The sequence below is a fragment of the Oncorhynchus gorbuscha genome, unplaced genomic scaffold (genome assembly GCF_021184085.1).
Source record: "Oncorhynchus gorbuscha isolate QuinsamMale2020 ecotype Even-year unplaced genomic scaffold, OgorEven_v1.0 Un_scaffold_1285, whole genome shotgun sequence".
Lineage (NCBI taxonomy): Eukaryota > Metazoa > Chordata > Actinopteri > Salmoniformes > Salmonidae > Oncorhynchus > Oncorhynchus gorbuscha.
The window spans coordinates 73056-98822 of NW_025746106.1; the positions used below are offsets into that span (position 1 = coordinate 73056).

At 44.3% G+C, this 25767-nt stretch overlaps 1 protein-coding gene across 1 annotated transcript in view; it reads left to right on the forward strand.

Moving 5' to 3' along the window:
- Positions 1-25767, forward strand: part of LOC124022070 (A disintegrin and metalloproteinase with thrombospondin motifs 7-like) — a gene marked incomplete at its 5' end in the record, with an annotated part of 127409 nt that overhangs the window by 64419 nt on the left and 37223 nt on the right. Inside the window, 4 exon segments of the mRNA XM_046337130.1 lie at positions 5204-5337; positions 8216-8336; positions 8988-9232; positions 22125-22272. Coding sequence (XP_046193086.1) covers positions 5204-5337; positions 8216-8336; positions 8988-9232; positions 22125-22272 — 648 coding nt within the window.

Below are 25767 nucleotides of genomic sequence, written 5' to 3' on the forward strand. Positions count from 1 at the left end.
ACCCCAAAGTAACTAAATAACACAGAATACAGTTCGATTTTAGCCTGTATGTTTTGTCAACTTTAGAGTGACAGTGCAAACAAGAGAAAATACACTGTCACTTCATAAACATTTTTCAAAACCGTTCATTGTTCGACATCCGAGCAAAGGCCTGTAGCCATTTCATGTCAGTAAAGCAGGTGATGTGAGTTGCGTATTTGTTGCCTTCCAAACACCATTGTGAAGAAATTCAATTTGCATTCCAAACACCATTATAGCCATGACATTTCTGTCTATTGACTGAAATGTTGGTTTGAGATCCATTGTGGAGCAAGACAGACAGTGTGTCTCATTCTGGTATAAATCATTTTTTCATCTATTCACCTGGAACTATGAAAAGTGTGCAAACCAACTATTGTTTGGCATGCCAATAAGGCATACTTTTACAACAGCACTTAGTAATATTTAACTGTACAGTGTGTGCTGTGTTTATCAGGAATAGAAAGAGAAAACCGCTTAAAGCAATGTAATACGTTAACATTTCTCAGTTTACTACCGTGAATAGACAAGGTTGGAAAACCATGATTCCTTGTCGAAATAGAAATGTTCTCATTGGAAACCCTTCTATAACATTATATACAGTATCGCACAGCAGCTCCTTGTGTTCCCAGCTTGTAATTTACTATGTTATCAGCCTGAAGAATGTTGAGACACGGGACACCGACCAGATTATCCCTAGCTAAATGAACGTGGGGGTGACGATAACGTTAAGCCTGAGTTCAGGTTACACAGGTCTGTGCAGTGTCAGTAATCTGCAGAGTGGTGTTGCTCTGACAGTGGATGTGTTAAAGACAGGACCAAATATGTAAACGAGGGTAATGCTTGAACCCTACAGTACCTTCGGAAAGTATTCAGACCCCTTGACTTTTCCACATTTTGTTACAATACAGCTTTATTCTAAAACTGAATCTACACATAATGACAAAGCGAAAACAGGTTTTGTAGACATTTTTACTAATTTATTAAAAATAAAAAACAGATACCTTATTTACATAAGTATTCAGACCCTTTGCAATGAGACTGGAATCTGAGCTCAGGTGCATCCTGTTTCCATTGATCATCCTTGAGATGTTTCTACAACTTGATTGGAGTCCACCTGTGGTAAATTCAAATGATTGGACATGATTTGGAAAGGCACACACCTGTCTATATAAGGTCCCACAATTGATAGTGCATGTCAGAGCAAAAACCAAGCTATGAGGTCGAAGGAATTGTCCATAGACCTCCAAGACATGATTATGTTGAGGCACAGGTCTGGTGAAGGGTACCAAAACATTTCTGCAGCATTGAAGTTCCTCAAGAACACAGTGGCTTCCATCATTCTTAAATGGAAGAAGTTTGGAACCACCAAGACTCTTCCTAGTGTCTGGCTGCCTGGCCAAACTGAGCAATCGGGGGAGAAGGACCTTGGTCAGGGAGGTGACGAACAACCCGATGGTCACTCTGACAGAGCTCTAGAGTTCCTCTGTGGAGATGGAAGAATCTTCCAGAAGGACAACCATCTCTGCAGTACTTCATCAATCAGGCCTTTATGGTAGAGTGGCCAGACGGAAGCCACTCCTCAGGAAAATGCACATGACAGCCCGCTTGGAGTTTGCCAAAAGGCACTTAGACTCTTACCATGAGAAACAAGATTATCTGGTCTGATGAAACCAATATTGAACTCTTTGGCCTGAATGCCAAACATCATATCTGGAGGAAACCTGGCACCATCCCTACGGGGAAGCATGGTGGTGGCAGCATCATGCTGTGGGGATGTTTTTCAGTGGCAAGGACTGGGAGACTAGTTGGAATCGAGGCAAAGAGGAACAGAGAAAAGTACAGAGAAATCCTTTATAAAAAACCTGCTCCAGAACGCTCAGGACCTCAGACTGGGACGAAGGTTCACTTTCCAACAGGACAATGACCCTAAGCACAAGGTCAAGACAACGCATGAGTGGCTTTGGGACAAGTCTCTGAATGTCCTTGAGTGGCCCAGCAAGAGCCCGGTCTTGAACCAGATCAAACATCTCTGGAGAGACCTGGAAATAGCTGTGCAGCAACATTCCCCCATCCAACCTGACAGAGCTTAAGAGGATCTGCAGAGAAGAATGGAAGAAACTCCCGAAGCCAAGCTGGTAGCATCATACCGAAGAAGACTTGATGCTGTAATCGCTGCCAAAGGTGCTTCAATATAGTACTGAGTAAAGGGTCAGGAATACTGATGTAAATGTAATATTTCAGTTGTGTCATGACTGGCCTGTGAGGATCAGGTTACAGTGGATCATGGTTCTACAGGGATATCTCTGCCTCCCGCAGAGGGGGAGGTATAGAGGGATTGATGGGAGGGGGTGTTTATGATACCTCACACCCTTTGTAAATCTTAAGGCAGCAGACTAATCCTTTTTCATTTAATGTTTAGGACTGGAATGTCTGTGTGGGCCTTATGGAGAATCTACCTCAGAACTGTAACATGAAATAAATGGACTTTGGGACATTATATTTCATCAACCAAAATGGTGGTAACAATGATAGATGGAATATGAGAATGAATGTTGATTTTTGTGACGTCATTAAGTTAAATGACAGCGCTATAACGAAAACATTAACTTTCAGAGTTTTCATTAAATATGCATGTTTACATACTGCGCGTTGTGTAGAAAATATCCATACCAAAGAGAATGTTTTTGTAACGATGAACTGTAATTCTAGTTGTCTAAACGAGATCGTAGTAAGTTCTAATACCTTGCCTTGTAACTAGCTACGCCCCAAGGAACCTAGAGAGCGTGTCATAAAGACGGGGCTTTCTACGCCCCAAGGAACCTAGAGAGTGTGTCATAAAGACGGGGCTTTCTACGCCCCAAGGAACCTAGAGAGTGTGTCATAAAGACGGGGCTTTCTACCCTGTGGTATAAAACATGTGAGTTAAGAATTTACATACTTGACTAAGTTGACTGCACGCTGCAACCCCAGAACGCAACACAAGGAAGAGGAAAAGAAACCTCTTAACAATCAATGCTAGGACTGTATCTAAGAAGATGTATCTAAGAAGGTGAATTCAAGAAGGACCAATCGGTTATTCTCTTCAAGTCATCGGTTGTCTACACGGCCCTCCTACCCAAGCTGGGAGCGTCGACATGGCTGATTAGCCTCCTAAGAAGACCACTCTCACAGAACGAGTGCAAGGAAACAGACAACCAAGAGAAAGGGCATTATGACATCGTGTGGACAATCAGAGACTTACACCTAATAACAAAGGAGACGCAGCCCTCGAAAGATCAGGGCGTCGGCCAAACCTATCCCACTAAGCGGAACTCGGCCCATGAAGAGGTACCCAACGGAGTCCTTCAACACGTAAATACATGCATTATAATTCTGACCCATAAGAGCGGCAATTCGGGGCAAAGTGTCAGGGTTAAACTAAGCATAGTTTACAAATGTATCCAAGTGTGCTTTTATCAGTAACTCATTAAACAAACTTTTCCCGTGGTGCCCCAGGATACTGAGTTAATGGTTACAGGATTAATTTAATCACGTAATTATAAACATAGTTAATTATTCAATAAATAGCATGTCATCACATTAACGATAAATACGTCACAAGTTTTTAGTTGTTGTAAATTAGCAAAAATGTGTAAAAAACTGTTTTTTCTTTGTCATTATGGGGTATTGTGTGTAGATTGATGAAGGAAAAAACAATTTAATCCATTTTAGAATAAGGCTGTGACGTAACAAAATGTGGAAAAAGTCACCGGGTCTGACTACTTTCCGAAAGCAGTGTATAACATTGAATTTGTCCCAAAAATGAAATCAAAAGAAAGTATGTTTTGAAGTACCTGTCCTATACAGTGGGGCAAAAAAAGTATTTAGTCAGCCACCAATTGTGCAAGTTCTCCCACTTAAAAAGATGAGAGAGGCCTGTACTTTTCATCATAGGTACACTTCAACTATGACAGACAAAATGAGAAAAAAAATCCAGAAAATCACATTGTAGGATTTTTAATGAATTTATTTGCAAATTATGGTGGAAAATAAGTATTTGGTCAATAACAAAAGTTTATCTCAGTACTTTGTTATATACCCTTTGTTGGCAATGACAGAGGTCTGTCATAGTTGAAGTGTACCTATGATGAAAATTACAGGCCTCTCTCATCTTTTTTAAGTGGGAGAACTTGCACAATTGGTGGCTGACTAAATACTTTCCCCCCCACTGTATCTGTGAGATTTAAGGAGGCTCTGAAAAATAAAAAAAAGGTACAGTGGAATTACCTGTGTAGCTTGATAAGGGGAAAAAACAATCAATTATAGAATAAGGCTGTAACACTAACAATTAACCAACTGACAAGCTAACTGTTACCCAACTGACAAGCTAACTGTTACCCAACTGACAAGCTAACTGTTACCCAACTGACAAGCTAACTGTTACCCAACTGACAAGCTAACTGTTACCCAACTGACAGGCTAACTGTTACCCAACTGACAAGCTAACCTTAACCCAACTGACAAGCTAACCTTAACCCAACTGACAGGCTAACCGTTACCCAACTGACAAGCTAACTGTTACCCAACTGACAAGCTAACTGTTACCCAACTGACAAGCTAACTGTTACCCAACTGACAAGCTAACTGTTACCCAACTGACAAGCTAACTGTTACCCAACTGACAAGCTAAGCGTTACCCAACTGACAAGCTAAGCGTTACCCAACTGACAAGCCAACCGTTTCCCAACTGACAAGCTAACCGTTTCCCAACTGACAAGCTAACTTTTACCCAACTGACAAGCTAACCGTTACCCAACTGACAAGCTAAGCGTTACCCAACTGACAAGCTAACCGTTACCCAACTGACAAGCTAACCGTTTCCCAACTGACAAGCTAACCGTTACCCAACTGACAAGCTAACCGTTACCCAACTGACAAGCTAACCGTTTCCCAACTGACAAGCTAACCGTTTCCCAACTGACAAGCTAACCGTTTCCCAACTGACAAGCTAACTTTTACCCAACTGACAAGCTAACCGATACCCAACTGATTACATACGGTAACAAATGACATAATGCTGCTTGGTCATGTTATGGTCATGCTTAGGACAGCGTTGGTTGTCTTAATGCCAGATACAGGCCTAAAGCAAAGTGATACCTTGTCGCTAAAGTAAGGTGACACCTAACCTGTTTGTGTTTGCCAGTGAACCCCTGCGAGCTGCACTGCCGCCCTCTGAACGAGTACTTCTCAGAGAAGATGCTGGATGCGGTCATTGACGGGACCCAGTGCTATGAGGGCAGCTTGAGCCGAGACATGTGTGTTAACGGCATCTGCAAGGTAGCGGCAACCTTGTCCCCAGAAATCTCTCTTCTCTCTGTCTCTCTCACTCCCTCATGCCTCTCGCTCCTTGCTCTCTCACTCTCTCTCATTCTCTACTCAAATTGTCATTCCCTCCTAAAGTGTAAACTGAGTGAACTTCATTTGTTAAGCTCCCCTTGTTGACATACTTCTCCTGGTCTCAACATTGTGCTTTAGGGATGTCATTTCATATGGACTTTGTTTAGTCGGGCTGCTGCTTGTTTTCTCCGCAGAATGATGTTGAACGCTGTACATTCTGTATGAAAATGAGTGTGCTGTTCGAGTAAGTCATTATCTCGCACAGTACAGTCTCACGGTTGTCCAATATCTTCATCCCAAAATGTCAGGTCTGATTGGACCAAGAAAATAATGATACACTACCCGAGATGCATCATTTGGTGAATTGATGTACTGTAGTGGGGACACATTTTGTTGTCATGACCCCAGTTGACCCCAGTTGAGCCATTCTGTTTAAAAGCTGGCTTTGTTTAATTGGTTTTGGCTGAAAGCAGTTAAATATTTAGACTGTTTATAAGCCAGTCAAATATTAATGTTAGAATCTATGCTTTTAGCCTTTTATCTTGTTTCATTTACATCTTCAAACAAGACCAACATTGTGACCCTGGTCTTTGGTTTCCATAGTTTCCACTCATGTCCAAGACATAGGTCATGTTCCCCTGTTTAGACGTTGCATACATCAACCAATGATTGCGTGCCATGTCATCGACTGTGCCGTTGGACAGCAGATTGCTTTAACATGTGACGTGGTTAACTGATACGTAAAATACCTATCAAGGTATCGTAAGACCTGGCATCCATCAGCAACACCTGAGCAGAGGAACGTGCTCATTATCTAAGGACTGGAAGATGAGGGATTTAGAGTTCACAATGCAACTGAGGTTAAAGGGAAAGATCACCTCAAGTTAAAGGGATAGTTTCATTTGTGAATCATCACTCCAGAGGGATAGTTCACACTAAAACAACGTTTGTCAGATGTTTTCATACGGCACAAAGTCATCTGAAGTTTACCTCCGTCCACACCATCTGTTGTATAGATCTGGCTAGACTATATGCACCAGGATAAATCAGCAGGGCTCAGTTTCACCGAAGCTACTGAAACAATGAGCAATTGCACATTCTTCAAACTCATTCCACAGAGGGCTGAGTATCTGTGGGTTTTCGCTCCTCCCTTGTACTTTATTGATGAATTAAGGTCACTGATTAGTAAAGAACTCCCCTCAGCTGTTTGTCTAGTTCCTAATTGAAAGGAAAAACCAAAAACCCACAGACACTAGGCCCTCCATGGAATGAGTTTGACACCCCTGAGCTATTGGAACCTCTTATGTTCCACAGTATACACAGTGGAGGCTGCTGAGGGGGAGGACGGCTCATAATAACGTCTGGAACGGAGCAAATGGAATGGCATCAAACACATGGAAACCATGTGTTTGGTGTATTTGATACCATTCCACCAATTCCGCTCCAGCCATTACCACGAGCCTGTCCTCCCTGATTAAGGTACCACTAACCTGCTATGATACACAACAAATGACACGTAGATCACGTTGGAGCTATGGAAATGTTTGTCAAACATTGTTTTTAAGGTGAACTATTTCTCTGATGACAAATGCTCATTCCTGGGTCCTGTCCCTCTACAGGAGATTGTAGAGCCTTGTGCTCAAACGTTTCCCTGACATTTCATTTTTGCGTGTCAGACAGGTGACATTAGTTTTCTGCATCACCTCAGACAACACTCATTTTTCATGATCTCCATTTTTTTCACACAACGTTATTATAGTACATACTATGTATATTTTACTTGCAAGGTGGACGTATTGATGGATAAAGTAATTACCTCCCAACAGTCTCACTCTTGTCCGATATCTTCATCCAAACTTTCAGACTGTGTTCTAAGCTCTGATTGGACGAGCTAACGAATTTGGATGACTTCATGGGGCGAGGATCACATTTTGTTGTGGTAACCCCAGTTGAGCCGTTCTTTTTAAATGCTGGCTTTGTTTAATTGGTTTTGGCTGAAAGCAGTTAAATATTTAGTCTGTTTATAAGCCAGTCAAATATTGATGTTAGGATCCAACTGAGAATTTGAATATAGAACGTTTCTCTGATACGTTTTCATTTTGTCCATATTCTTTCCAAATAACATATGTATAGTAGATGGATAATTTGGTTACTAGATGTAGTGGGGACACAATGTGGTTGTGGTAACCCCAGTTATTAAATGCTAATAACTGGGGTTACCACAACCACATTGTGTGAGTCCTATTGTGTGAGTCCTATTGTGTGAGTCCTATTGTGTGAGTCCTATCACGCTACAGGAGATTGTCCTGCCTTGTGCTTATTGCTACCTTAGCATTTCTTTCTTTGTTTGTTGTTCATTTTCTGCATCACCTCAGACAACTCATTTTTCAATATCTCAGTGACTACAGAATAAATGGGGAGATGATTATCTAGCAGAACTGTGAATTTGAATATAGAAAGTTTCTTTGATAAATTTTGTACACATTATTTTCACAACATTATTATAGTACTCACTATGATTATTTTAGATTAATTATGAATGTTTTGTTACAAAGTGGACGTATTGATGGATACTTTTGTTTCAGTGCGAGTACATTATGTTGTCCTCAAATTATCTTAATATGATTCCGGTGAACCCTAAATATTGAACCCAAAGACGTACTGATGTCCTAAAATGGACACCATACACTGTATTGCGTGGCATCCATTTTAGGTTATCCTTTATTCTCTGCTGAAGGCCTGTCATTCTTCTCTGCTATCAGTTAATTCGTTATATAGTATGAAACGGCAGGTTCCTGCTTTGTTTTGATCTTTTCAGAATGTGGGGTGTGACTATGAGATTGACTCCAACGCGGTGGAAGATCGCTGTGGGGTTTGCCATGGCAACGGGTCTACTTGTGAGACTGTGAAGAAGACCTTTGAGGAGAGTGAAGGGCTTGGTATGACACTCATGCTACTCTCTGCACTAAAAGTGGCCCTCCAGTCTCCTTTTTCACCTCATTTAACTCCTGATTTACTTAACAAAAGGCACATCCCAATAGGTGGTCAAGGTTCTGTATGTCGTGACATTTTACCCTTTGGTGTGTACTTTACTGTATTTATACTTGAGATACCACCTTTTCAACAGTGAAAGTATTAAAAAAAAGAATCTCTGGAGAACGTCTACTGATATAGGATCAGCTCTCCTCACCTCAATCGGAACCTTAACCATTATGAGATAAAAAACCAGACTGACCCTGGAACATGTTTTTAAAGTGATAGGCAGTGTACTGTACACTGGGTATTGTTGTCAGCGTCCTGTAGCTTGGTTTGAGCTGTCAGTTTGAATGTGAACTAGGTCATGTACTGCATCTCAAGTTTCTGTCTCATAATCAACCAAATGTTTGGTGGTACAGTATTATATTTCCATAGACTTCAAAGCACAAGTCTGACATCAGTCCCTTTTTGTGGAGGTATTAAGAAGGTATCAAGCTGGGTGGATTAAAAGACAATAAAGTAGGTGAAATTGAAAAGGAGAAAAGTAAAGTGTACCGAGGGTAGTAGAGTTGGAAGTTAAACAGCCCCTCTGGACCCCCCTGTCTGTCTCCCAGGGTATGTGGACATTGGGCTGATTCCAGAGGGGGCTCGGGAAATACGTATCGAGGAGGTGGCTGAGGCTGGGAATTTCTTGGCTCTCCGGAGTGACGACCCCGGAAAGTACTTCCTGAACGGCGGTTGGACTATCCAATGGAATGGGGAATACAAGGCAGCGGGGACGGTGTTCACCTATGAGAGGACAGGACAACTGGAGAACCTGACCTCCCCTGGACCAACCCTAGAGCCAGTGTGGATACAGGTAGGATCACATACTCGTGCATCACACACACACACACACACACACACACACACACACACACACACACACACACACACACACACACACACACACACACACACACACACACACACACACACACACACACACACACACACACACACACACACACACACACACACACACACACACACACACACACACACACACACACACACACACACACACACACACACACACACACACACACACACACACACAGCATGTGCCAAATACTCCGAGCTGTCGTTTAACAAGCATTGCATGGTTTGTTTATCTAAAATACCTTCCACTTGAGAGATGTTATCCAGGAAAAACACACGTAAACAGACTAAATGTTCACTTACACACATTTATTTTGTTTTGTTCAACTTTAATCAAACCGGGACATCTCTTTTCAATTAAACTCTATTTTGCATGATCGGCTCTGGTTCTAGTTTCATGGAGATCTAAGATGATGTTCGCTTTTGATTATAAGTAATTATTTCCAAACAGGGTTTGGTTGTTCAGGCAGTGTAGGTGTTTACACACAGCTACATTAATTAAATACATGTCTCTTATTTCAAAGGCTGTGTTATTTCAAAGACTTTAACCCTGCTGTGCCAACCTGTGCAAAACTAAGGGTACAGTTTCCAAGAATTGTTTGTTGTTGACCTTGATAGAATCCACTTTGAATCTGTACAATTCTCATCCAGCGAGAATTCCTTTGTGTTATGGCTACAAAAGAGAAGGGTTTTTTGTTCGAAGCCATTTCGTTTTGAATGGTGGTGCCGTATTCTATCCTCCCTGTCATTACAAATTCCCCCCATGTACAGTAAATTCATCCAAATCCAAGGCATCACAACAACTGAGCAACGATCTCAATGCCTGTTTTTAGACTTTAAAGTAGCTGACTGCCCAGTGAAAGTATCACTTTTAACTCCGATCTGTTAACTCATATCTACATAATGTTGTTGACTCGTCCTGTACTCTTATTTCTGGCAGAAGCATAAATTGGAGAAAAAAGCACTTTAAAAAACCCATCTCAAACCGACGGTTTCAAAAACGCTGGCTATTTTCTCATAGAAAAAGTTGTCATCTCCCTGAGGAGGATGAGCTAGCCAATCAGCGGCCTAGAGGAGGATGGGCTAGACAATCAGTTTTCTACCGGGAAACGCCCACACCAGGCCAGGTGGTGGAGGCTGTACCAGGGGACAGATAAAGGGCTTTGTCCCACTGTGGGGATCTGAAGCCCCCCTAGCCTGGCATGGTGCCCACCAGGGTAGGGTTGGAAGACAGCTTCTGTCTGTCTGTTGGACCACAGACAGTGGACAGGGAGATGAGTACCGGCACTGATGTCATGTTGACCTCTTCTCTCACTGGCACTGCTGGAGTCTACTAATAGTCTCTCTCTCTCTCTCTCTCTCTGTCTCTCTGTCTCTCTCTCTCTCTCTCTCTCTCTCTCTCTCTCTCTCTCTCTCGCTCTCTCTCTCGCTCTCGCTCTCTCTCTCTCTCTCTCTCTTGATGCTCTCTCTCTCTCTCTCTCTCTCTCTCTCTCTCTCTCTCTCTCTAACTCTCTTCTCTCTCTCTCTCTCTCTCTCTCTCTCTCTCTCTCTCTCTCTCTCTCTCTCTCTCTCTCTCTCTCTCTCTCTCTCTCTCTCTCTCTCTCATGAGTTGATGCTTAACTTACTTTCATCTCTCTCTCTCTCTCTCATGGGTTGATGCTTAACTTTCTCTCCCTCACACCAAATGAGTTTTTGTGTGGTGGTTTCTCATTGATGGTTCAATGTTTTTGTTATGAACTCTAATGAGACCACCTGTGTGAGGTAAGTGCACCTGCACCATGTGTGATGACTTGTAGTTGTTATGTTCTGCAGTAAGTGGAAACCTATAATCAACAAGTGAGAAGTGGTTGATCATGTGTACATAACTGTATGACGGTCACACGCAGCGCAGCACTGAAACAACTTAACAACCTACAGTGTTATTTTTGAACATTTAGCGATAAAATTCCCTTGCATCTCTATCTCACTGTGAGGACACGATGGAAACAGATCATTTAGCCCGTCACAAATGGCATATATTATATTATTATCACAAGGCCCCATGACAATCTCAGCCAAAATGCTTTTGTTTTGGGACATGTGCCACTCAAAATTCAATGTTCCTATCTCCGTCTCCAGAGGAAACATTTTGGAATGCCTTTCAGAGACAAATACCTTTCAAAACAAATATTTGCACCTTGTCCAAGTAAAACCCTGTGGAGAGAACAGCTGTTGAGCCGACTCCCCAGATCCCAGCTTTACCTTTCCATTAGTGTCAACTGTGTCTTCTCACACTCTTTACACGTCTTGCACAAAGCTCATTCATCACCTAAGTGTGTCAGCCTGTCCAAACACAGGATCAGGGAAGTGGCAGCTCGGTTGTTAAGTCCTCTCAAATGGACCCTACAGTTCATTGTAACAAGCTTCCAGTGACACACAGAAAAGTCAATGACTTGAGGGAAGGGCGAAGTATGTGTCAAAAAGAGTGTTCAAAGGGCAAACCCGTAACCATGGTGTTTGCTGAGCATTGAAACCCGTAACCATGGTGTTTGCTGAGCGTTGAAACCCGTAACCATGGTGTTTGCTGAGCATTGATAGATATTGGAGATGAGGAGCGTTCCCTATGGAACTGGATTCCATCTTCAGGTGTTTGTCTCCAGGGCCTCATGTTGGAGATGGTGATGGAGGGTCTGGCGTGGATGGGCTTTATATGTCCCATTTGACCACTTTACCCCGTGTGTCTCACTTGAAGTGACACTCAGACTGTCATGTTTCAGATATCACAAGGGAGGTAAGGTGTCTGGTAGATTGGACACATTTACCATGGGGTTTGGGGGCAACTGGAAAAATATTTTTACAAACCTTGGCAACACGTTGTACAGAGAAAACACATTTGCATGACAAGGATGTTCATTAAATTTTGAGCGATAATCACAGCCAAGTGTAAACAGACTCTTTAAAATCGGATAAGATAATAATATTACACTCCACTTTCTGCCAGTCTTGCTTGTCTGAGCTTGATTCATTTACTTTGCTCCTCTGTTTCTGCTGACAATCCATTAACTAGATGTGAATCTACTTTCTGTACTAGCATAAGATGGAAGACAAATGAATTAGCTTCACAAACGTAGTCCATACGCCAAGTACCCACAAAAATAATATCCATGACCTTTTGATGGTGAAAGACAATGTACTGGATTGAAAATGTGTCTGTGATTATATTCCAATACATGCAACTTATCACAATTATTCATGACTGATTGAGTATTCCTTTTGGCTTGTTGATAGCATATGCCTTAGTAACTGCTTACGGAATCATTTGTTATATCAGTGGGCTTTATTCAGAATTGTCAGTGTATCAGTTAGTCCCATGAGAACCCGCTTTGATGTCAGTTTTGGGAAAAAGCGAAAGAAAATGTATATTGTTCAATCAAATATGGCTTGTTTCCCAGTTTGCCTGAATTGATCTTCAGTCCTCTGACTGGAGCTGATTCTAATAACAATGATTTGAATCAGCAGCAATACATTGACAGTAAAAACAAAGATGAATTGTGTGGAGCCACAACGTTTTGTTCTGTGCTGTCACTGTGAATGACAAATGACAGTTCTTTGGGAAAATCATTTGTCATAGGCAAGCGCATATCTTGACAGCCACTGTCTCAAATTCTGTTTAGTCTGCGTCATGTAATTATTTATCCCACGTGGAAGAGATATCACAGCCAGGGTTTCACTTCTAATTCTGTATAAAATGGTCAAACCCACTGAGACATGACTTAATACATTTACATTTCAGACGTAACACTTTGTCATGTTTGCCCCATTCCAATATGATTCCTGAAGTCCACTTAGTTATTTCACCGTGATTCAATAACAGATTACACAACCTAAACTCCGATCTAGACTCTGGAGATCAACGTGTAGAGAGTTACAGCATACAGAGTGCTGCGGAGTTACCATGGTAACATCATTCATACACAACCTAAACTCCAATCTAGACTCTGGAGATCAACGTGTAGAGAGTTACAGCATACAGAGTGCTGCGGAGTTACCATGGTAACATCATTCATACACAACCTAAACTCCAATCCAGACTCTGGAGATCAACGTGTAGAGAGTTACAGCATACAGAGTGCTGCGGAGTTACCATGGTAACATCATTCATACACAACCTAAACTCAAATCTAGACTCTTGAGAACAACGTGTAGAGAGTTACAGCATACAGAGTGCTGCGGAGTTACCATGGTAACATCATTCATACACAACCTAAACTCAAATCTAGACTCTGGAGATCAACGTGTAGAGAGTTACAGCATACAGAGTGCTGCGGAGTTACCATGGTAACGTCATTCATACACTGAAACGTAATGCTGTCTGCTATTTTAATTCTGCGGTTGTCAATGCTTTCAGTAGATTTGAATGATCCAATCAGACACGAGGCATCTGTGATAGTGGAGGCCAGAATTTGTGGTTTCATCTGGCCTGAAAACAAATATGCTTGTTCCAGCTACTAACACGACAGTGACAGTGAAATTAGCAAAGCTATTGTTGTTCTTTTTCCACAAAAAGAGCAACTTCTTGTACTCATTCTCTATTGTATTTCACATTGTACTCGAATGTCTTCCAGAGAGCCCAATGTTCAACATTGTGTAATTGATCACCTATTTGTAATGTTAAACAAAGGCTTATTAGATTAGTTGCCAGGAGCCCTTCTCTATGGCATGGGTCTCCAACAGGTTGATGGTAAGCTACCAGTAGCTCGCAGCCCACCTATGAGTAGCTTGCCGAACAATTCTGAAAGTAAATGTAATTTTCACATCCAGCTACTGTACTGTTACAGGTTTTGGTTTTTCCATTTATATTTAGCACTTGGGGACCCCCTGATTGGGGTCACCTCGTTAGTAAGTATGTGTTACACCTGTGCTGGTTTGTCCATCTTGTTAGTCGGAAGGTGTTTCAACTGTGCACGCCCAGGTGATATTTAAGAGTGGCCGGCCCAGCGCTCCAGTGAAGCTTGAGAGATGTGGTTAACCTAGTGGGCGTCCATGATGGGTGTCTTTTAGTCTGAGGGAAAACCTAGTGGGCCATCCATGGTGGGTGTCTTTTAGTCTGAGGGAAAACCTAGTGGGCCATCCATGGTGGGTGTCTTTTAGTCTGAGGGAAAACCTAGTGGGCCGTCCATGGTGGGTGTCTTTTAGTCTGAGGGAAAACCTAGTGGGCCGTCCATGGTGAGTGTCTTTTAGTCTGAGGGAAAACCTAGTGGCCGTCCATGGTGAGTGTCTTTTAGTCTGAGGGAAAACCTAGTCGGACGTCCATGATGGGTGTCTTTTAGTCTGAGGGAAAACCTAGTGGGCCGTCCATGGTGGGTGTCTTTTAGAACCGTTTACTAGTGACGTTGCCAACTTTCTGTGGTCACCTTTCAGAACCCCTTACTAGCAGTGGTGTAAAGTACTTAAGTAAAAAAATACTTGAAAGTACTACTTAAGTAGTTTTTTTGAGAATCTGTATATTTTTGACATCTTTTACTTCACTACATTCCTTAAGAAGATGATGTACCTTTTTACGCCATACATTTTCCCTGACCCCCAAAAGTATTTGTTACATTTTGAATGCTTAGCAGGACAGGACAAGACAATTGTGCCGTCTGGTTTGCTTTATATAAGGAATTTTAAATGATGTATACTAGTACGTTTACTTTTGATACTTAAATACATTTTAGCAATTATATTTACTTTTAATACTTAAGTATGTTTAAAACCAAATACTTTTAGACTTTTACTCAAGTAGTATTTTACTGGGTGACATTCACTTTTACTTGAGTAACTTTCTATTAAGGTATCTTTACTTTTACTCAAGTATGACAATTGGGTACTTTTTCCACCACTGCTTACTAGTGACTTTGCCAACTTTCAGTGGGCATCCACATGGTTGTCTTTTTTTATTATTGACTATTCAATCACTATTCTGAAGGGCAGTGAAGGCAATTCTTTTTGTTGTTGTTTTAATGTCACCTTCATTTAACCAGGTAGACCAGTTGAGAACACCTTTATTTAACCAGGTAGACCAGTTGAGAACACCTTTATTTAACCAGGTAGACCAGTTGAGAAAACCTTTGTTTAACCAGGTAGACCAGTTGAGAACACCTTTATTTAACCAGGTAGACCAGTTGAGAACACCTTTATTTAACCAGGTCGGCCAGTTGAGAACACCTTTATTTAACCAGGTAGACCAGTTGAGAACACCTTTATTTAACCAGGTAGACCAGTTGAGAACACCTTTATTTAACCAGGTAGACCAGTTGAGAACACCTTTATTTAACCGGGTCAGCCAGTTGAGAACACCTTTATTTAACCAGGTAGACCAGTTGAGAACACCTTTATTTAACCAGGTAGACCAGTTGAGAACACCTTTATTTAACCAGGTAGACCAGTTGAGAACACCTTTATTTAACCAGGTAGACCAGTTGAGAACACCTTTATTTAACCAGGTAGACCAGTTGAGAACACCTTTATTTAACCAGGTAGACCAGTTGAGAACACCTTTATTTAACCAGGTAGACCAGTTGAGAACACCTTTATTTAACCAGGTAGGCCAGTTGAGAACACCTTTATTTAACCAGGTAGGCCAGTTGAGAACACCTTTATTTAACCAGGTAGGCCAGTTGAGAACACCTTTATTTAACCAGGTAGGCCAGTTGAGAACACCTTTATTTAACAAGGTCGACCAGTTGAGAACACCTTTATTTAACCAGGTCGGCCAGTTGAGAACACCTTTATTTAACCAGGTCGGCCAGTTGAGAACACCTTTATTTAACCAGGTCGGCCAGTTGAGAACAAGTTCTCATTTACAACTGCGACCTGGCCAGGATATGGCAAAGCAGTGCGACACAAACAACAACACAATGTTACACATAGAATAAACAAACATACAGTCAATAACACAATAGAAAAGTATATATACACTGTGTGCAAATGAGGTGAGATTAGTGAGGTAAAGCAATAAGTAGTGGCGAAGTAATTACAATTTGGCAATTAAACACTGGAATGGTAGATGTGCAGAAGATGAATGTGCAAGTAGAGATACTGGGGTGCAAAGGAGAGAAAAAAGAAGAACAATATGGGGATGAGGTAGCTGGTATGAGGTGGTCCTTCTGTAGCTCAGTTGGTAGAGCATGGCGCTTGTAACGCCAGGGTAGTGGGTTCGATCCCCGGGACCACCCATACGTAGAATGTATGCACACATGACTGTAAGTTGCTTTGGATAAAAGCGTCTGCTAAATGGCATATATTTTTATATATATAGGTAGTTGGATGGGCTATTTACAGTTACAATAATCTGTAAGCTGCTCTGACAGCTGGTGCTTAAAGTTAGTGAGGGAGATGTGAGTCTCCAGCTTCAGTGATTTTTGCAATTCGTTCCAGTCATTGGCAGCAAAGAACTGGACGGAAAGGCTGCCAAATGAGGAATTGGCTTTGGGGATGACCAGTGAAATATACCTGCTGGTGGGTGGGAAATATACCTGCTGGTATACCTCCTGCGCGTGCTACGGGTGGGTGCTGCTATGTTGACTAGTGAGCTGAGATAAGGCGGGGCTTTACCTAGCAAAGACTTATAGATGACCTGGAGCCAGTGGATTTGGTGACGAATATGAAGCAAGGGCCAGCCAACGAGAGCATACAGGTCGCAGTGGTGGGTAGTATATGGGGCTTTGGATGGCACTGTGATAGACTGCATCCAGTTTGCTGAGTAGAGTGTTGGAGGCTATTTTGTAAATGGCATCACAGAAGTCAAGGATCGGTAGGATAGTCAGTTTTCTGAGGGTATTTTTGGCAGCATGAGTGAAGGATGCTTTCTTTTGCGAAATAGGAAGCCGATTCTAGATTTAATTTTGGATTGGAGATGCTTAATGTGAGTCTGGAAGGAGAGTTTACAGTCTAACCAGACACCTAGGTATTTGGAGTTGTCCACATATTCCAGGTCAGAACCATCCAGAGTAGTGATGCTGGACTTTAGGGCAGGTGCGGGCAGCAATCGGTTGAAGAGCATGCATTTAGTTTTACTTGCATTTAAGAGCAGTTGGAGGCCACGGAAGGAGAGTTGTATGGCATTGATGCTCGTCAGGTGAGTTAACACAGTGTCCAAAGAAGGGCCAGAAGTATACAGAATGGTGTCGTCTGCGTAGAGGTGGATCAGAAAATCACCAGCAGCAAGAGCGACATCATTGATGTATAGAGAGAAAAGAGTCGGCTCGAGAATTGAACCCTGTTGCACCCCCATAGAGAATGCCTGAGGTCCGGACAACAGGCCCTCCGATTTGACACACTGAACTCTGTCTGAGAAGTAGTTGGTGAACCAGGCGTGGCAGTCATTTGAGAAACCAAGGCTGTCGAGTCTGCCGATAAGAATGTGGTGGTTGACAGAGTCGATAGCCTTAACCCCTTACTAGTGACTTTGCCATTTTTTAGTGGGCACAAACATGGGTGTCTTTCAGAACCTAAGGGCTACCTAAATTCTATCAGCATATTGATTGCAGCACCCGCACAGGAAATACACTGAACCACTGCTACTCTGACTTCTGCTATGCATACAAGGCCCTCCCCCGCTCCCCCTTCGGCAAATCCGACCACGACTCCATCTTGCTTCTACCGTCCTATAGGTAGAAACTCAAACAGGACTAGAACCATTCAACACTGGTCTGACCGATCGGAATCCACGCTTCAAGATTGTTTTGATCACGTGGACTGGGAAATGTTCCAGGCAGCCTCAGAGAATGACATCGATCTATACGCTGACTCGGTGAGTGAGTTTATAAGGAAGTGCATTGGAGATGTTGTACCCACTGTAACTATTAAAACCTACTCTAACCGAAAACCATGGATGGATGGCGGCTTTCGCGCATAACTGAAAGCATTTACTTAACCATGGAAAGAGGACTGGGAATATGGCCGAATATAAACAGTGTAGTTATTCAGCTCGCTGGTCACCATAGCAGCACCCACCTGGAGCACGTGCTCCAGCAGGTAGATCTCTCCAACTCAATCATTAAGTTTGCAGACAACACAACAGTAGTGGGCTTGATTACCAACAACGACGAGACAGCCTACAGGGAGGAGATGAGTGCAGAGGATAACAACCTCTCACTCAACGTCAACAAAACAAAGGAGAGGGAGCACCCCCCTATCCACATCGAAAGGACAGCAGTAGAGAAGGTGGAAAGTTTTAAGTTCCTGGGTGTACACATCACAGACAAACTGAAATCGTCCATCCACACAGACAGTGTGGTGAAGAAGGCATGACAGCGCCTCTTCAACCTCAGGAGGCTGAAGAAATGTGGCTTGTCACCTAAAACCCTAAAAAAAATTTTTACAGCTGCACAATTGAGAGCATCCTGTTGGGCTGTATCACTGCCTGGCACGGCAACTGCACCGCCCTCAACCGCAAGGCTCTCCAGAGGGTGGGTCACTGGGGGTGCATCACCGGGGGTAAACTACCTGCCCTCCAGGACACTAGGCAAGTCAGTTAAGAACAAATTCTTATATTCAATGACGGCCGAGTAACAGTGTGTTAACTGCCAGGTTCAGGGGCAGAACGACAGATTTGTACCTTGTCAGCTCGGGAGTTTGAACTTGCAACCTTCTGGTTACTAGTCCAACACTCTAACCACTAGGCTACCCTGCCACCCCTATATGTACATATTCTTATGCCATCCCTTTAGATTTGTTTTTGTTTTGTTTTCTTACCCCTTTTTCTTCCCAATTTTGTGGTATCCAATTGGTAGTTACAGTATTGTCTCATTGCTGCAGCTCCTGTATGGACTCTGGAGAGGCGAAGGTCGAGAGCCTCGTGTCCTCTGAAACACAACCCAACCAAGCCACACTGCTTCTTGACACAATGCCCACTTAACCCGAAGTCAGCCGCACCAATGTGTCAGAGGAAACACCGTACACCTGGCGACCGTGTTAGCGTGCACTGCGTCCGGCCCGCCACAGGAGTCGCTAGTGCGTGATGGGACAAGGACATCCCTGCTGACCAAACCCTCCCCTAACCCGGAAGATGCTGGGCCAATTGTGCGCAGCCCCATCGGTCTGCCGGTCGTAGCTGGCTGCAACAGAGCCTTGACTTGAACCTAGAATCTCTAGTGCCACAGCCTTAGACCAGTGCGCCACCCGGGAGGCCCCATCCCTTTAGATTTGTGTGTATTAGGTAGTTGTTGGGGAATTGTGAGATTACTTGTTAGATCTTACTGCACTGTCGGAACTAGAAGCACAAGCAGTTCACTACACTCGCATTAACATCTGCTAACCATGTCATGTGTATGTGACCAATAGCATTTGATTTGAACTTCCTTTGAACCACTTTTGGTTTTATTTTGGTTGTCAAAGTGATTTTCTTTGTTAGTTCCCTTTGTTGTGAGTGACATTTGAAGTTTGTCTTGTAGGACGGTCACATTACTATCGAATCAACGCAACATTGACACTATCCCATCCCTGGTTAGCCACTATTGTCTTAAAAAGCCAAACCTAGCACAGTATCTGTCAATGAATTTCCAGCATTATGTCTGTCTGTGTCGTGCGTGCTTTGGTCTGTCACTCAGTATGTAGCCAGTTGATGTGGAAACCATCTTGTGGGTTGACAGAAATACTTTCCCAAAAACCTTCTCAATTAAATGTTAACTGCAGAGTAGGCTTACCTGGCAGAAGTACACTACATAACCAAAAGTGTGGGGACACCTTCTCGTCGAAAAATCTAATTCCAAAATCATAGGTATTAATATGGAGTTGGTCTGCGTTTCAATTCAACCCAAAGGTGTTCGATGGGGTTGAGGTCAGGGCTCTGTGCAGGCCAGTCAAGTTCTTCCACACCGATCTTGACAAACCATTTCTGTATGGAGATCGCTTTGTGCACTTGGGCATTGTCATGCTGAAACAGGAAAGGTTCTTCCCCAAACTGTTGCCACAAAGTTGGAAGCACAGAACCTTCTAGAACGTCATTGTATGCTGTAGCATTACGATTTCCCTTCACTGGAACTAAGGGGCCTGAACCATGAACTCAGAACATCCAATTTCATTGTTTCTCTTTGAATCAAAGTAATTTTAATAGTGAAAAACCAGGACATTTTTAACTGAACATAATTTGGGAAACTATAAAACATAATGGTGGGGGGGGGGGGGGTTGCAGATTTTATAGAGCCTCCGTTATTTGTTTATTAACCATTATTTTACCAGGTATATTGACAGAAACATAGTGCACTACTTTCTCCTAGTGAAGAGTTGCAGGGGAGAGAAAAGAGAAAAGCAGAATGTTCCTACTTGAAAGCTAGAAAGAATGTGTAGCTTGAGACATGTTTCATTTAAAGTAGCTCTCATGCTAGAAAAGGTTGGAGAGTCCTGCTCTATGAAGTATGCAACATGAGTTATTGCTTACTGCCTGTGCAAGATTAGGGTACAGGCAGCGTATCACTGGGTATCACAGCCAACTGTGCCCTGCAGTCTCCCGGTGCTGTCCCAAGCTGACCTGTTCTAACTTTACATCCTGTCTGTTTGGATAGCTGAGATCAGCTCAGGGCCTCCCAATGATGCTTGGTCCAGAAATTAAAGTGGAAATTGGTACGTGATTGTGCTGTTGGCTGGAATATGCCCCCCTCCTGTGGGATCATCCACCACCCAATCCAATCTCCTAAATACATATTAGCCACACACATCTCAAACCACTAACATGAGCACATTCCACACACTCCCCAAAAGACATGCCCCCCCCACCCATACCACTGCACAGCATGACACATACACATAGTACACACATACACAGTACACACCAAACAACAAACCCTTCAACATCACTCACTTCAAGAAATATGTGATCCGAAGCAGCAATGACTTGTTGACTGTTTGAGCTTTTAGTTTGTGTGTTTTATGCTTTTGTCTGTCTCATAATGTCTCGTCTGTCTCATGCTGTCTCGTCTGTCTCATGCTGTATCGTCTGTCTCATGCTGTCTCATAATGTCTCATTCTGTCTCATGCTGTCTCGTCTGTCTCATAATGTCTCATGCTGTCTCATGCTGTCTCGTCTGTCTCATGCTGTCTCGTCTGTCTCATGCTGTCTCGTCTGTCTCATGCTGTCTCATGCTGTCTCATGCTGTCTCGTCTGTCTCATGCTGTCTCATGCTGTCTCGTCTGTCTCATGCTGTCTCGTCTGTCTCATGCTGTCTCATGCTGTCTCGTCTGTCTCATGCTGTCTCATGCTGTCTCGTCTGTCTCATGCTGTCTCATGCTGTCTCGTCTGTCTCATGCTTTCTCATGCTGTCTCATGCTGTCTCGTCTGTCTCATGCTTTCTCATGCTGTCTCATGCTGTCTCGTCTGTCTCATGCTGTCTCGTCTGTCTCATGCTGTCTCATGCGGTCTCGTCTGTCTCATGCTGTCTCGTCTGTCTCATGCTTTCTCATGCTGTCTCATGCTGTCTCGTCTGTCTCATGCTGTCTCGTCTGTCTCATGCTGTCTTGTCTGTTTCGTCTGTCTCATACTGTCTGTCTCGTCTGTCTCATGCTGTCTGTCTTGTCTATCTCATGCTGTTTGTCTCATGATGTCTGTCTCGTCTCTCATGGCATCTGTCTCGTCTCTCATGGCATCTGTCTCGTCTCTCATGGCATCTGTCTCGTCTCTCATGGCATCTGTCTCGTCTCTCATGGCATCTGTCTCGACTCTCATGGCATCTGTCTCGTCTCTCATGGCATCTGTCTCGTCTCTCATGGCATCTGTCTCGTCTCTCATGGCATCTGTCTCGTCTCTCATGGCATCTGTCTGTTTTCATGCTGTCTCGTCTGTCTCATTCTGATTGATCCTATGTGTTCTACAGCTACTCTTCCAGGAGACCAACCCAGGGGTGCGCTATGAGTACACCATCCATAGAGAGACTCTTCTGGACTCAGACAATGACATCCCTATCCCCGGTTTCTTCTGGAAGTATGGCTCATGGACTGAGTGCAGTGCCACCTGCGGGACAGGTAAGACACCAATAATGGTGGTTGGCTACTATGGATGTTTACCCAGAGATGTAATTCATTATGTCCTACTGGCCTACTATTTACAACACATTCAGGTTATCATGCATGACTGGCTTTGCTTAGTCTCTCATGGGTCATGTTACAATGTACTACTTCACTAGATAATTAAAACCTGGACAATGGTTTTGAGCTTTGACCTTTCTAAAATTACATTTTTAAAGACCCAGGTGTGAATCCAACTTTGGTCTTGATTTCTTTATAAAGTATATTGGAGGTTAATTGTTGTTTATTACACTTTTAGTTTGAGTCATAACCAAGAACATTACTATTTTAGCGTGAGTCACAACCAACAACATTAAAATGGTGTTGTGGGGAAACTATGGAATCCCTGAGTGGAGGGTAGTGAAGGATGCCAACAGCATGGAATCCCTGAGTGGAGGGTAGTGGAGGATGCCAACGGCATGGAATCCCTGAGTGGAGGGTAGTGAAGGATGCCAACAGCATGGAATCCCTGAGTCCCTGGAATCCCTGAGTGGAGGGTAGTGAAGGATGCCAACAGCATGGAATCCCTGAGTGGAGGGTAGTGAAGGATGCCAACAGCATGGAATCCCTGAGTGGTGGGTAGTGAAGGATGCCAACAGTGTGGAATCCCTGAGTGGAGGGTAGTGAAGGATGCCAACAGCATGGAATCCCTGAGTGGAGGGTAGTGAAGGATGCCAACAGCATGGAATCCCTGATGGAGGGTATGAAGGATGCCAACTGGAATCCCTGAGTGGAGGGTAGTGAAGGATGCCAACAGCATGGAATCCCTGAGTGGAGGGTAGTGAAGGATGCCAACGGCATGGAATCCCTGAGTGGAGGGTAGTGAAGGATGCCAACAGCATGGAATCCCTGAGTGGAGGGTAGTGAAGGATGCCAACGGCATGGAATCCCTGAGTGGAGGGTAGTGAAGGATGCCAACGGCATGGAATCCCTGAGTGGAGGGTAGTGAAGGATGCCAACGGCATGGAATCCCTGAGTGGAGGGTAGTGAAGGATGCCAACAGCATGGAATCCCTGAGTGGAGGGTAGTGAAGGATGCCAACAGCATGGAATCCCTGAGTGGAGGGTAGTGAAGGATGCCAACAGCATGGAATCCCTGAGTGGAGGGTAGTGAAGGATGCCAACAGCATGGAATCCCTGAGTGGAGGGTAGTGAAGGATGCCAACAGCATGGAATCCCTGAGTGGAGGGTAGTGAAGGATGCCAACAGCATGGAATCCCTGAGTGGAGGGTAGTGAAGGATGCCAACAGCATGGAATCCCTGAGTGGAGGGTAGTGAAGGATGCCAACAGCATGGAATCCCTGAGTGGAGGGTAGTGAAGGATGCCAACAGCATGGAATCCCTGAGTGGAGGGTAGTGAAGGATGCCAACAGCATGGAATCCCTGAGTGGAGGGTAGTGAAGGATGCCAACAGCATGGAATCCCTGAGTGGAGGGTAGTGAAGGATGCCAACAGCATGGAATCCCTGAGTGGAGGGTAGTGAAGGATGCCAACAGCATGGAATCCCTGAGTGGAGGGTAGTGAAGGATGCCAACAGCATGGAATCCCTGAGTGGAGGGTAGTGAAGGATGCCAACAGCATGGAATCCCTGAGTGGAGGGTAGTGAAGGATGCCAACAGCATGGAATCCCTGAGTGGAGGGTAGTGAAGGATGCCAACAGCATGGAATCCCTGAGTGGAGGGTAGTGAAGGATGCCAACAGCATGGAATCCCTGAGTGGAGGGTAGTGAAGGATGCCAACAGCATGGAATCCCTGAGTGGAGGGTAGTGAAGGATGCCAACAGCATGGAATCCCTGAGTGGAGGGTAGTGAAGGATGCCAACAGCATGGAATCCCTGAGTGGAGGGTAGTGAAGGATGCCAACAGCATGGAATCCCTGAGTGGAGGGTAGTGAAGGATGCCAACAGCATGGAATCCCTGGAATCCCTGAGTGGAGGTAGTGAAGGATGCCAACAGCATGGAATCCCTGAGTGGAGGGTAGTGAAGGATGCCAACAGCATGGAATCCCTGAGTGGAGGGTAGTGAAGGATGCCAACAGCATGGAATCCCTGAGTGGAGGGTAGTGAAGGATGCCAACAGCCATGGAATCCCTGAGTGGAGGGTAGTGAAGGATGCCAACAGCATGGAATCCCTGAGTGGAGGGTAGTGAAGGATGCCAACAGCATGGAATCCCTGAGTGGAGGGTAGTGAAGGATGCCAACAGCATGGAATCCCTGAGGAGGGTAGTGAAGGATGCCAACAGCATGGAATCCCTGAGTGGAGGGTAGTGAAGGATGCCAACAGCATGGAATCCCTGAGTGGAGGGTAGTGAAGGATGCCAACAGCATGGAATCCCTGAGTGGAGGGTAGTGAAGGATGCCAACAGCATGGAATCCCTGAGTGGAGGGTAGTGAAGGATGCCAACAGCATGGAATCCCTGAGTGGAGAGTGAAGGATGCCAACAGCATGGAATCCCTGAGTGGAGGGTAGTGAAGGATGCCAACAGCATGGAATCCCTGAGTGGAGGGTAGTGAAGGATGCCAACAGCATGGAATCCCTGAGTGGAGGGTAGTGAAGGATGCCAACAGCATGGAATCCCTGAGTGGAGGGTAGTGAAGGATGCCAACAGCATGGAATCCCTGAGTGGAGGGTAGTGAAGGATGCCAACAGCATGGAATCCCTGAGTGGAGGGTAGTGAAGGATGCCAACAGCATGGAATCCCTGAGTGGAGGGTAGTGAAGGATGCCAACAGCATGGAATCCCTGAGTGGAGGGTAGTGAAGGATGCCAACAGCATGGAATCCCTGAGTGGAGGGTAGTGAAGGATGCCAACAGCATGGAATCCCTGAGTGGAGGGTAGTGAAGGATGCCAACAGCATGGAATCCCTGAGTGGAGGGTAGTGAAGGATGCCAACAGCCCTGAGTGGAGGGTAGTGAAGGATGCCAACAGCATGGAATCCCTGAGTGGAGGGTAGTGAAGGATGCCAACAGCATGGAATCCCTGAGTGGAGGGTAGTGAAGGATGCCAACAGCATGGAATCCCTGAGTGGAGGGTAGTGAAGGATGCCAACAGCATGGAATCCCTGAGTGGAGGGTAGTGAAGGATGCCAACAGCATGGAATCCCTGAGTGGAGGGTAGTGAAGGATGCCAACAGCATGGAATCCCTGAGTGGAGGGTAGTGAAGGATGCCAACAGCATGGAATCCCTGAGTGGAGGGTAGTGAAGGATGCCAACAGCATGGAATCCCTGAGTGGAGGGTAGTGAAGGATGCCAACAGCATGGAATCCCTGAGTGGAGGGTAGTGAAGGATGCCAACAGCATGGAATCCCTGAGTGGAGGGTAGTGAAGGATGCCAACAGCATGGAATCCCTGAGTGGAGGGTAGTGAAGGATGCCAACAGCATGGAATCCCTGAGTGGAGGGTAGTGAAGGATGCCAACAGCAACAGCATGGAATCCCTGAGTGGAGGGTAGTGAA